Source organism: Chiloscyllium plagiosum, unplaced genomic scaffold (genome assembly GCF_037043375.1).
Source record: "Chiloscyllium plagiosum isolate Xiang-an unplaced genomic scaffold, Cpla_swu_hap1 HiC_scaffold_30, whole genome shotgun sequence".
Taxonomy (NCBI): Eukaryota; Metazoa; Chordata; class Chondrichthyes; order Orectolobiformes; family Hemiscylliidae; genus Chiloscyllium; species Chiloscyllium plagiosum.
The window spans coordinates 16,758,305-16,772,361 of NW_028270168.1; the positions used below are offsets into that span (position 1 = coordinate 16,758,305).

The 14,057-nt window shown below is 44.5% G+C and overlaps 1 protein-coding gene across 10 annotated transcripts in view; it reads left to right on the plus strand.

Annotated features, from left to right (window-relative positions):
• LOC122563556 (homeobox-containing protein 1-like) overlaps positions 1–14,057 on the plus strand; it is a 62,340-nt gene that overhangs the window by 16,721 nt on the left and 31,562 nt on the right. For 9 of the 10 annotated variants that reach the window (XM_087976769.1, XM_087976772.1, XM_043717430.2 and 6 more), the window contains exons 2-6: positions 10–90; positions 1,710–2,166; positions 2,555–2,640; positions 4,487–4,597; positions 8,793–8,940. In XM_087976769.1, the coding sequence (XP_087832895.1) occupies positions 1,718–2,166; positions 2,555–2,640; positions 4,487–4,597; positions 8,793–8,940 (794 nt within the window). In that variant the 5' untranslated portion in view covers positions 10–90; positions 1,710–1,717. Of the gene's footprint in view, positions 1–6; positions 91–1,709; positions 2,167–2,554; positions 2,641–4,486; positions 4,598–8,792; positions 8,941–14,057 lie in introns of all 10 variants that reach the window. The other variant, XM_087976770.1, reaches the window with a different exon arrangement.

The following is a 14,057-nucleotide window of genomic DNA, read 5'->3' on the forward strand; positions in this document are numbered from 1 at the left end:
CACAAGAAGGGCCCAGAGGACAGGAGCAGATTATAATCCGAAGAGGCCCAGATGTGGAGAGCTGAAGTAACTGGAGCCCCTCCACTTCAGGTTAGTCACCCAATCTCCTTAGAAATATTTATTTTTAATTGAGCCATTAGCCTTCTTGAAGAGCTGACCGGACAGATGGCTCTTTACCAAAATATAAAAATTTAAATCGCAATTAAAGCTTCAGATTTTGCACAGGTTTTAGTATTGTGCAGTTGAGCTAGTATGAAACTGTATCTTGAAAGAACACTGACTTGCACTTTTGCTAGAATGGAATCTGTTTAACTTTACTCATTATTGTGCACTTCATTCATGGATGCGAAGTTGACTGTATTTGAGATTGATGTATAATGTAATGGACAGCACTGCTGCCTCACAGCTCTATGGATCTGTGTTCGATTTCAACCTTGGGTGACTGTCTGTATGGAGTTTGCACATTCTCCCCATATCTGACTTGGTTTCCACCAGGTACTCCGGTTTCCTCCCACAGTCCAAAGTGTACAGGTGAGGTGGCATGGCCATGCTAGATTACCCTGTAATGTGTAGAGATGTGCAGGCTAAGTGGCTTAGCCATGTAGATGTGGGGTCACAGCGTTAATTGTGGGGGCATCTGGGTCTGGGTTGGATGCTCTTCAGATGGTCAGTGCAGACTTAATGTGCCGAATCGCCTTTATCTGTGCTGTAGGGATCCTATAAACTTCGTGTAAGGTCAGTTTGTAAAGGCAAAGCTTTGCTAAAGGTTTTTTTTTGTCTTTCACCAGAGGTGGGTATTACTGGCAGGGCCAGCATATGTTGCCCATCCCTAATTGCCCTTGAACTGCGTGGTTGCTCAGCCTTTTCAAAGATCCAATAATGTCAAACGCATTGCTATAGTTTCACATTGCTTTCTTTACTGAATGGACATTAGTGAACCACATGGGAGTTTACAACAATTGCTGATAGTTCCATGGTCACCATTACTGAGACCAATCTTTCATTTCAGATTTAATTTAGTGAATTTAAATTCCTTCATGATGATGCCATTGTGGGATTGAGGCTCATGTCTGGATTACTAGTCCACTGACATTACCAGGCTCTCTCAGATGTAGCTCTAAATCATACAGGTTAAAAGGTCCCAGCTTTAATCCCTGTTTTATGCTGAGTTAGCTGTTTCAGCTGGGTCACTAACAACTAGCTCTGTGCTCAAAGGTTAGGAAAGGAAAATTAATTGATGTACATCTCCTGATTAATATTCAGTAACTCACCCATGCTAGAAACTTAAATTGTGCATATCAGCTGAGGATTGGAGCAGGTTTGACTGTAATATCTTACAAAGAGCTTGCCAACACTCATTGTCTGGACTCCAATATGGGCAATATTCACAATGCTGAGGTAGCTGGACCCTTGGGGTGATAAAGTCAAGCGAGAGTCAAAATTTTAAGAAGGGAAGGAAAAGAAAGAAAATTGGATAATTTAAGCACCAAAGCAAAATGCTGCAGATGCTGAAACCTGAAATAAAATGAGAAAATGCCAGAAATACTCAATAGGTTTGAGCTTATACGTAGAGAGAAACAGTCAACATTTCAGTTCAGTAATCTTTCATCAGAAATAGTTATTGATGTTTGATTTAGAAGAGTGAAAATAATATTACTGTCGGTCATCCCCTGGCTCAGCATTTCTAACTTAGCACTAATTCTTTGCAGATAACATCATGTCTTACTATAACGATGAGCCTCGATACACTATTGAACAAATTGATCTTCTTCAGCGCCTCCGCCGATCGGGAATGACTAAACACGAAATCATTCATGCACTTGAAACAATGGAACGGCTCGACCAGGAGCAAAATGAAAAGTTTGTTAGGCGGCCTAACTACACCAGTAACTATGGCAACAACGTTTCGGCATCCTCTTCCACAGCTTCTGCTGCTACACAGACTCAAAGTCTAGCGCAATCACCGTCACCTAGTAACAGCTACGACACATCACCTCCACCCTACAATGCAAGCCACACAGGGCGAGAAAGCACTGTAAATGAGAGACTTGTTGCCAGTGGAACACTGTCTCCGCGGTACCAGAACAGTGGGAGTCAGAGATCATATAGTTTTGACACAGGAGATGATGATGCAGATTTGGAGGAGAAAGTGGAAGAGTACATGAGGTAATATGAAAAGTCCATGTAGTTAAATGAGTATTCAGGATAGTTACAGGATTTTGTTCTTTCTGGCTGTTAAATAACATAGATTAAATTACATTCAACCAGCTTGAGTTTTGTCATTTTGTTTGGTGAGCATACTTAGGGGGACTGCAATTCATTGAGTTGATACTATTTTCGGGACAGAGAGAAAAGAAATAAAGTCACATCGAATGGCGTCTCTTGTTAGCCAATGTAGTATTGATTGTGCCTGAATATTAAATGGAATTCATGGACAAAACCAGGATAGTTTCTGGATGCACAGTCTGAACACATGGAGAGGCGGCACGTGGAATGAAAAGAAATAATAAAATAAACTAAAAAAAAGTCGATGAGAACATTCTTTCTTTTCCAGAAGGGACAGCAATGCAGTAAAAGAGGAAATCAAAGCATTTTTAGCCAATCGGAGGATTTCTCAAGCTGTAGTGGGACAAGTCACAGGTGAGATATAAAGGGTGGAAATTTCTTGTGAGGTTAGTTTTTCTTTGAAATATTGTATTATCTGTGTTTCATAGTCTCTCCATAATTGGGCATAAAACTAAGTTACAAGAAAATAATTGCCTGTATTGAATGTAAGATAAGCTGTTGCTAATTTCTATTAGGACCACCTTGACGTGACTTTTTTGGTTTTTCTTGTTCTTCAGCAAGTTTCTAAACAGGGCAACAGCATTAGCACAGCTTTAAGTTACTCTACTCATTCGTCCTGAAACAACGAAAGGGTCTACATGGTGTTGCGCAAGGTTGTCTATGTTAATTTTTCCCAATTGATGCAATCCGTAAGGTGCCTCCAGGAACTAGAACATTTAGCTCAAATACTATCAGTGGAACTTTTATACAGTTTTATTTGTTATTAGATCTCCTGTAGTTTGTATTTTGACAGGTATTTGTAAATTCCTGGCTTCAGGTCAGAAGAAAGCAACACAAAATAAACCTTTGTATTTTTTAAAAAGAATGAGGATTTAGAAGTGAGAGCTGAGGAGGTTTTGCTAGGGAATAAAATAGATGGGAGATGTATTTATCTCATTTTATGTTATTGATAAGCTGGAGCTTGCAGTCTTCATGGCTCTTTGTTTGTTCCTTTCTGGTGGATGATGCTATGGTGAGACGGGACTGCTCAGCATCTCAAATTATTCTTTCCTGTGACGAATGCAAGGAAAATGCAACCTGCAATCCTTGATGCTCTATTTCCATTCACACCCTGTCTATTTTGTTCCCTTCCTTCACTCTCATTGCCTCCTTTCTTCTTTTGCTTTCCCATTATCCACATTCCTTTATACCACCTCCACACATATGTCATCTGATCTATTTATAGTGCTGTTTAGAAAATAAATTATTAGTTTTCCAGCTCAGTTGATTGTATCTTTAGATGATAGTGACTTGAATTCTGGAATTTAAGATATTCTGTGAAAAAAGGAACGCAAATAGTATAACAGGTTTGAGCAGTAAGTTTATAATATTGAGGGAAATTAGAGATAATTTCACGCTTTAATTGCATTCATAAGATTGGTTCAAACACCGAAAATGTTTCAAATTTCCAAAAGCTAAAACTTTAACTTGCTCCATTTCCTATCAATCCACCTCCCCTTCATCATTCTTCCCTGTAGCCATGTTATGCTGTTGATTTGTCTCCAGTCATCTCATTCCATTACCCTGTGCATTAAACAGTATTGCTTGTTCTACCCTTGCACTCAGACCTGAATTCATTCCGATTGAAATGCTGTGCTTTTTAACCCTTACTTGTGCTCTTGGTATATTTTTATGATCACTGTGTTTAATGAATGGGTTTTGCAACAATTGAGAGGGATAATGGGATGGAAGTCTTTTTTTACCACAGAGGCCTGTCATTGAACTCTTGCATGAAGTGGTTGATGGGTTGAGACTTGTCGTGGCCGAGTGTTTAAGGCAATGGATTAGAAATCCATTAGTGTTTCCACGCCCAGGTTCGAATCTTGCCAACTACATTTCCTCAACAACGGGTGGCGATGGCCTAGTGGTATGATCGCTGGACTGTTAATCCAAAAACTCAGATAACATTCTGGGAACCCTGGTTCGATTCCTGCCACATCAGATGGTGGAATATTGAATTCAATAAAAAACAAATCTGAAATTATGAGTCTGAGATTTAAGCTTTGGGAGCTGTATCAAGATGTGAGTTGCGAAAGGTTTCAGGACTTTGGAGGAATGTTTTATGTATGTTTTATGGGGAAAGAAATTGAAATATTAACCTGGATGGCATCATTTCTTTATTATAAAATTTTGAATAACTTCTGTGCTTTATTTAATACAGGTATTAGTCAAAGCTACATATCCCAGTGGCTGTTGCAGCAGGGTCTTGACATGAGTGAACCTAAGAAGAGGGCATTTTATAGATGGTATCTTTTAGAAAAGAATAGTCCAGGTGAGCAACATTATGATTTGGTTTCTGTACATTTAAAAAAGGAGTCAAAACAATGTTAGAAAAAAATGAAGAATTTGTTCTCAATGCAGGAGATAGGGTGCTGTCACTAAAAGTGGTCACTGTGATCTAGTTGCATCTGTGCAATGACACCCATTGTCACATCACCCTATTCGTGAAATGCAGGTCTTGATTTACTTCTACACTGTTCTGTCATTGGCTATGGAAACCTCTTCAAGTTTACGTTTCAGAGAACACCTCTGGGACACCCGGACCAACCAACCCAACCACCCCGTGGCCCAACACTTCAACTCCCCCTCCCACTCCATCAAGGACATGCAGGTCCTTGGACTCCTCCATCGCCAGACCATAGCAACACGATGGTTGGAGGAAGAGCGCCTCATCTTCCGCCTAGGAACCCTCCAACCACAAGGGATGAACTCAGATTTCTCCAGTTTCCTCATTTCCCCTCCCCCCCACCTTGTCTCAGTCAAATCCCTCGAACTCAGCACCGCCTTCCTAACCTGCAATCTTCTTCCTGACCTTCCGCCCCCACCCCACTCCGGCCTATCACCCTCACCTTGACCTCCTTCCACCTATCGCATTTCCAACGCCCCTCCCCCAAGTCCCTCCTCCCTACCTTTTATCTTAGCCTGCTGGACACACTTTCCTCATTCCTGAAGAAGGGCTTATGCCTAAAACGTCGATTCTCCTGTTCCTTGGATGCTGCCTGACCTGCGCTTTTCCAGCAACACATTTTCAGCTCAAACCTCTTCAAGTGCCATATAACACAGAACAGTAAATCTAATTGTTTTATCTCTAAACCAATTGGGCTAAGAGCAGCCAAAAGGTTGCCTATCTAGCTGAAAAGGTTAAATGGAAAAGTATAGGCTATGTTGTACTACCCTGCAGTATTGAATTGAATGTGTGTGTATGTGCTGGCAGGTCCCTGACCATTGACCTCTCACCTGGTAGTTAATCGGCAATGTTTTACCAGGACTGAGTTTAAGTGAAACACTCCAATATTGTGCATGTGGCACTCCACCAGCTGTGACATTGGCCAGAAATGTAACCTAACTAAAACGTTCAGGTTTTTCTATTTTTCTTGATGATTTTCCAATAAAAATCATGAACTCATAGCAAATAATTCTTAGCCTCTAGGAACAAATGTGGTTGTCATTGTTTGAAAATATATTTAAAGCCAACATTCAACTGTCCTAAAAACAGAATATTTCAACCAGTCTGGCTGTTACATAACATATTCTGGATCAGTGGAGCTGGAAGAGCACAGCAGTTCAGGCAGCATCCGAGGAGCTTCGAAATCGACGTTTCGGGCAAAAGCCCTTCATCAGGATTTGTTACATAACATATGTCAACTAGGCTCCTCAGTAACTCCACAATTATTTCTGATGTCGTGCATGTTTATTATTTAAATATTAATTTTTAAAAATCAAACAGAATGCAGTAGGGAATGGATTTATGTATCCAGTTCACCAGATTATATTGCATTAGGAAGGTGTGCAGATGGAATGACCAAGGCACACTATGTGAGTGGACAAAACTCTGGCAGATGGAAGTCCACTATTAGCTAGAATGAGATCATTCATTTAAGATTCAAGAAAGACAACATCAGAACTTTATTAAGAGCAAGAGAGGAGGAGCAAATACATTTCACTGACTATGTATAGATCACTGAAAGCTACTAAACAAGTACAATAAGCAACTTATTAGACACCTTATGAGTACTTTATTTAGTTTAGATGTAGTGCAGCATTGATCCACCAGAATGACACTAAAATTTAAAAGATTCATTTGTAAACACAGGATTCATAAACTTGGTTTGTACTTGCCAGAGTTTGGATAGTTGATGTGTGATCTTTAAAATGTTGTGATCTTTAAAATGATTAATTCATAGCGTAGATACAGGTACAGTATATACTGTTCTATCTTTCTGGTAAGGATATTCAGAACAAAGGCCAGAATCTGAAATTCAGAGTTGAACCATTTAGGAATAAAATTAGGAGTCACACAAAGGTTTCTGTAAAAGGATGCTCGGTCATTTGAAATTTTCAAGACTGATTAAAGGATATGGAGCAAAGGTGGGGAAATTGAGATGTGACACATATCAGGGATGCTCCAACAGAATAACAGCACAAACAGAGAGGTGACATGGCCTGCTCCTGTTGCATTTTTCTGGTGCTACCTTTCTCTTTTCAATTCTTCCAATTAATATTATTTGAAACAAAACAATATTTTACTGAGTTTTCTCAGTTTCCCTTCTCTGAGCACCTACAGTAAGGAAATCTTAGAACTGTATAACATAACCCCTGCTGGACTCCTAATGGTAGATGCATATTATGCGGGGAGTTCATCCTGTTACATAAGGAGGACAGATGAAGCTTAGTCTAGTAGCTGAATCCTGCTCCTCTGTATCACCATTGATTAGGAAAATACCTGTATTAATTTAGGTTTATTGTCATGCGTACTCACATGAATACAGTGAAAAGTTTACAAAGTTGCCTCTTACGATGCCATCTTCGATATAAAGGTACCTAGATACAGATTCTTAGAAATAAATTTAAAAAATAAAGAAATAAAAAGTCAGCATTACATACCTTCGCACCATCTTAGATACAAAAGGTACACTGGGTACAGATTCTTAGGAAAATGTTAGAAGTTCAGAATTACAGTCCTTCCAAGCAGAAAAGACAGAGCAGACAAATCCTGTCTAGGCCCTCACCTCCACTCCGCTCGGGGCCCTCACCTCCTATACTCTCCGGGCCCTCATCTCCACTCCGCTCCGGGCCCTCATCTCCACTCCGCTCTGGGCCCTCATCTCCACTCCGCTCCAGGGCCTCACCTCCACTCCGCTCCAGGGCCCTCCACTCCGCTCCAGGGCCCTCACCTCCACTCCGCTCCGGCCCCTCACCTCCACTCCGCTCCGGCCCCTCACCTCCACTCCGGTCCGGGCCCTCATCTCCACTCCGGTCCGGGCCCTCATCTCCACTCCGGTCCGGGCCCTCACCTCCACTCCGCTCCGGGCCCTCACCTCCACTCCGCTCCGGGCCCTCACCTCCACTCCGCTCCGGGCGCTCACCTCCACTCCGCTCCAGGGCCTCACCTCCACTCCGGTCCAGCCCTCACCTCCACTCCGCTCCGGGCCCTCACCTCCACTCCGCTCCAGGCCCTCACCTCCAGTCCGCTCCGGGCCCTCACCTCCAGTCCGCTCCGGGCCCTCACCTCCAGTCCGCTCCGGGCCCTCACCTCCAGTCCGCTCCGGGCCCTCACCTCCAGTCCGCTCCGGGCCCTCACCTCCACTCCGCTCCGGGCCCTCACCTCCACTCTGCTCCAGGGCCCTCACCTCCACTCTGCTCCGGGGCTTTGCCTTGAGGCTGGGGGTCCATGCCAGGCTTCATATTGGACGTTGCCAATGCTACCTGAGGACGGGAGGTAAGCTGAAAGAAGAAGAAACATGAAAAGTGGAAAAAGCTGGAAAAGAAAAGAAATGGATGGAGCAGAGAAGTCCAGTTCAGGAGTCCTATTCTGCCACCAAGATATGTAATTCTAATTTATAAGAATAAAAATATATATGTAAGTTGTGTACTAAAGGATTAGTTCTATGACTTGTGTATCCATGCTCTCTGTGACTAAAGAATTATGGTTATCTATGACCTTTGTTTCTTTAAACACAGTTTCTCTATCCTGACAGTAGGAGTATGGAATTAATCTTTACATGTCCTGCAGAAATTGCAAAGACCTTCTTTAGTCAACCAATGTTATCTTGGACTATTCTGAAGATAGCGGAGAGAGAGGAGAGAAACTGAAAACAGACATATCCACATCAAGACTGTCGCTTCATATAAAAACATAAATCAATTGCATTACTGCAGTTCTGTAAATAAGACAACATCCTGTCTCAGAATGTGTAATAAGCATATTGTTAATATTTAAAAGAAAACAAAAGTAGGTGATTTCCACTTGAATCGATAATTTTGTTTACATGTTTTTACATTATATTTTGCATTCATACTACAGCTCTACAATTATCCTCTATAAAACATAAGGACAATATTTGGAATAATATGTGGCATAAGAATTTGAGTTGAATGCAAAGCTCAATGAAAAATTAATATTTTTTCAATAAAATCAATGTGAACGTTATCCTCCATCTATACCTGTTTTGTTTTTATCCATTTAGGTGCTACTTTAAGTATGAGACCAGTTTCGACCACAACAACAGAGGACCCTGAGTGGCGGTCAAACGTCAGCCCAGTGACAGGAAACTTCCGTCTCAGAAGGGGAAGTAGATTTACCTGGCGAAAAGAATGCCTCTCTGTCATGGAAAGGTTGGTAGAAGGGGGGGTACTCTTCATTTTTAAACATCAGTCTTGTGGTCTCAAATTAGGCTGAGCTGGAGGTGAAGGTAAATAAACTTTTGACTCTCAAACAGTAAGCCCAGGTTAAATGTTGCACATTTAGAACTAGAGTGAGTAAAGACTTTGCCTTAGGCCAGTGACTTTGTTCCCAGGTCAGAAGTATTTTAAGAATGGCCAGCTGAGCTGAGCTGGGCAGATAGCCTACCTCAGGGCTCCAGCTTTGTGTCCAAAAGGTAAAATAAAAGAATAAAGCATAAAAATTTACTCCAGCCCTCACTCTCTCATTCTGCCACACATCCACACCAACCTGCGCTCCTCTGTCCATACTCTATTACCCCTCAAATACCCCATTACATCTACACAAACCTAGTTCCTATTCAAAGTTTGTGCGAAGATTTGTAGCTCGGGTGCTCGTTGCTGTGGTTCTGTTCGCTGAGCTGGAAGTTTCTGTTGCAAACGTTTCGTCCCCTGTCTAGTCGACATCATCAGTGCTTGGGAGCCTCCTGCGAAGCGCTTCTTTGATGTTTCCTCCAGTGTTTATAGTGGTCTGTCCCTGCCGCTTCCGGTTGTCAGTTTCAGCTGTCCGCTGTAGTGGTTAGTATATTGGGTCCAGGTCGATGTGTTTGTCGATGGAGTTTGTGGATGAATGCCATGCCTCTAGGAATTCCCTGGCTGTTCTCTGTCTGGCTTGCCCTATGATAGTAGTGTTGTCCCAGTCGAATTCATGTTGCTTGTTGTCTGCGTGTGTGGCTACCAAGGATAGTTCCTATTTCCACTCACTTGTTCACCCTTAACCTACCATTGCTAACTCACCTAGTATCTATGGTATTCATTTATACAGGAGAAAAGATACAGTGGTTTTACTTATAGAGTCATAGAGTAGTACAGCACAGAAACAGACCCTTCAGTTCAATCCGTCCATGCCAACAGATATCTCAACCCAATCTAGTCCCACCTGCCAGCACCCGGCCCATATCCCTCTAAACCCTTCCTATTCATATACCCATCCAGATGCCTCTTAAATGTTGCAATTGTACCAGCCTCCACCACTTCCTCTGGCAGCTCATTCCATATGTGTATCACCCTCTGCGTCTCACCCCCTTAGGTCTCTTTTATATCTTTCCCCTCTCACCCTAAACCTATGCCCTCTAGATCTGGACTCCCCACCCCAGGGAAAAGACTTTGCATATTTATCCTATCCATACCCTTCATAATTTTGTAAACCTCTATAAGGTCACCCCTCAGCCTCCGACGCTCCAGGGAAAACAGCCCCAGTCTATTCAACCTCTCCCTATAGCTCAAATCCTCCAACCCTGGCAACTTCCTTGTAAATCTTTTCTGAACCCTTTCAAGTTTCACAACATCTTTCTGATAGGAAGGAGACCAGAATTGCATGCAATATTCCAACAGTGGCCTAACCAATGTCCTGTACAGCCACAACTTAAAGTTCCATATTGTAGATGTTACTCTATTAAGCAAAGGTCTTAACTGCTTTGATAGTTCTCATCAGATCTTGCAATGTTTCAATGGGTTTGATAGGTCTTTTTAAAAATTTGGTCACTGCAAAGGTAGTATGGACTGTCTTCTCAGTGGTTAACAATCCCAAAGGGTACCTGCAGCCCCATCAAAGGGTTCCTGACTTTTGCCCTCCAGGTACACTTGAAACTGAATCTCTACAGGATACATAACCCCTACCCCCCCATGTGTTGTAGGACCACGTACAGAGGGGCACCCTACCTCTCCAAAGGGATACTTTGGCTGTCCACACCAAATGCGCTAAGAACAGATGTGCTCTTAGGTGATCTAATCTTCAACTGAAGATTAGAAGCAGGTTCTGAAGCAGGTGAAAACCTGGCCGGCAGGACCGATTTTTGCTCTTCAAGACGGTTTCGAGCGCACTGACTGGCCTGTGTTCAGGGAGGTGGCAACCGATGGTGATTCCGTCAACTTCGAGGAGTACACGACGTCAGTGATTTGCTGCATTAGCAAGTGTATTGATGATGTCACTGTGTCCAAGACCATCACTTCTCGTCACAGCCAGAAGCCTGGATGACCGCAAAGGTGTGTGCGCTGCTGAGGATCCGTGATTCTGCCTTCAGAGTAGATGACAAGGCAGACCTAACAACAACCTGGGCCATCAAAGAGGCAAAGTGTGCACACGCGCAGAGAATACACAGCCACTTTCAGGACAGTGGCAATACGCAGAGCATGTGGAAGGGTATTCAGGCCATCACCATCCACAGAACAGCATCGCCTGCTTGTGCTGGTGATGCCAACCTCCCGGATGAGTTGATCAACATTTATGCACGGGTTCGAGTTACGAAAGGACTTGGCAGCGAGGAAGTTCCCCAGGTGCTGTGTCTTACCATGGCCAACATGAGGAAAACCCTATGCAGAGTCAACCCACATAAGGCTCTGGACCAGACAACACCTCTGGCAGAATGGTCAGAGGATGCTCTGACATACTGGCGATGTTCTCACGGACATCTTCAACATCTCCCTGAGCTGTGCCATAGTTCCAACGTGCTTCAAGGCCGCTACCATTGTCCCCGTGCCAAAGAAGTATTCAGCGTCCTGTCTCAACAACTACCACCCTATGGGGCTTACATGCATCATCATGAAGTGTTTTGAAAGGTTCATGATGAGGCATATGAAGACCCTGCTGGCCCCCTCACTGGACACCCTGCAGTTCATGTATCAACTGCTCAACAGATTTCCACCACCCTCCATCTGGCCCTCACCCACCTGGAGAAGGACACCTATGGTCAGACGTTCATAGACTTCACTTCTGCATTTACACTATCATTCCTCAGCACCTGATTGGAAAGCTGAGTCTGCTGGGCCTGAATACCTTCCTCTGTAACTGGACTTCCTAACTGGGAGACCTCAGTTAGTCCAGATTGGGAATAGCGTCTCCAACACCATCACACTGAGCATGGGGGCCCCCACAGGGCTGTGTGCTCAGTCCACTGCTGTTCACCCTGCTGACACACGACTGTGCAGCAATACACAGCTCGAATCACATCATCAATGGATCTCATCAGCAGGAACGACAAGTCAGCATACAGAGAGGAGGTGCAGCGGCTAACGGACTAGTGCAGAACCAACAACCTGTTTCTGACAAGATGAAAGAGATGGTTGATGACTTCAGGAGGGCACGAAGTGACCACTCTCCACTAGACATCGGCTCCCCCGTGGAGATCATGAAGATGACCAAATTTCTTGGCATACGCCTGCTGGAGAATCTCACCCAGTCCCTCAACACCAACTCCATCAGCCAAGAAAGCCCAGCAGTGTCTCTGCTTTTTGCGCAGGCTGAGGAAAGACTACTTCCCACCCCCACCATCCTCACCACATTCTACAGAGGGTTCATTGTGAATATCCTGAGCTGCCGCATCGCTGCCTGGTTCGGGAATTGCACCATCTTGGATCATACGACCCTACAACGGATAATGAGGACAGCTGAGAAGATCATCAGGTCCTCTCTTCCCTCCATTACAGACATTTACTTCACACGCTGCATCTGAAAGGCTAAGAGCATTGTGGAAGATCTCACACAACTCTCACTTGAACTCTTCTCCCTCCTATCATCTGGCAGAAGATACCAGAGCACACAGTCTCTCCTGGCCAGACTGTGTAACAATTTCTTCCTCCAGCCATCAGGCTCCTTAATGCAGTATAATCGGACTCTTTTTCCATCTGAAATTCTTTTGTATTGCTGCTAGAAAAATGTCTATTATCCATCATTCTTCTGTTACACAGTTGTAGTTTGGCGCACTGAACTCTACACCGCTGAAGCCAGGCGTCAACCCGCGGATACCTCCTCCTACTGCCCCTCAACCATGACCTCACCTCCCATCACCAAACCATCATCTCCCAGACCATCCACAACCTCATCACCTCTGGGGCTGTCCCATCTACAGCCTCCAACCTCATTGTCTGGGAAGCCCGATTCAACCTCCTACCAAAGATTCACACACCTGCCTTCCCTGGTTGACCCATAGTCTCAGCTTGCTCCTGTCCCATTGAACTCATCTCTGCATTCCTCGACACCATCCTGTCCCCCTTAGTGCAGGAACTCTCCACCTACGTTCAGGACACCACCCACGCCCTTCACCTCCTCCGACTTTCATTTCCCCGGCCCCTGCGTCTTATCTTCACCATGGACATCCAGCCCCTGTACATATCTATCCGCTGTGTTGAAGGCCTCCAAGCCCTCTGTTTTTTCCTCTCACGCCGTCCCAAACAGTATCCTTCCACTGACACCCTCATCCACGTGGCTGAACTGGTCCTTGCCCTCAACAATTTCTCCTTCCAATCCTCCCACTTCCTCCAAGCCAAAGGGATAGCCATGGGCACCCAGATGGGACCCAGCTATGTCTTCCTGTTTGTCGGGTATGTGGAACAGTCCATCTTCCGCAGCTACACCCGCACCACCCCCACCTGTTCCTCCATTACATCAATGACTGTATCGGCACTACCTCATGCTCCCACGAGGAGGTTAACAGTTTTATCAACTTCACTAACTCCTTTTCATCCTGACCTCAAACTCACCTGGACCAACTCAGACACCTCTCTCCCCTTCCTGGACCTCTCCAACTCCAGCAACTGACTAACCACGAATATCTACTACAAACCCACCAACTCCCACAGCTACCTGGACTACACCTCCTCCCACCCTGCCTCTGGTAAAAATGCCATCCCTTATTCCCTATTCCTTCACCTCTGCTGCATCTGTTCCCAAGATGACCAATTCCACTTTAGAAAATCCCAGATGTCCTCCTTCTACAAAGACCTCAATTTCCCCTCCCACGTGGTCAACGATGCCCTCCAGCGCATCTCCTCCACTTCCTGAACCTCGGCCCTTGAACCCCACTCCTCCCACCTCAACAAGGAGAGAACCCCGTGTCCCCCGGTCCTCACCTTCCACTCCAACAATCTCCACATACATCGCTTCATCCTCTGCCACATGCCACCTACAGACAGACCCTATCATTAGGGGTATATTTCCCTCCCTACCCCGTATCAGAGTTTCGGTGAGACCATTCCCTCTGTGACTCCCTCGTCAGATCCACGCCCCCCCCCAC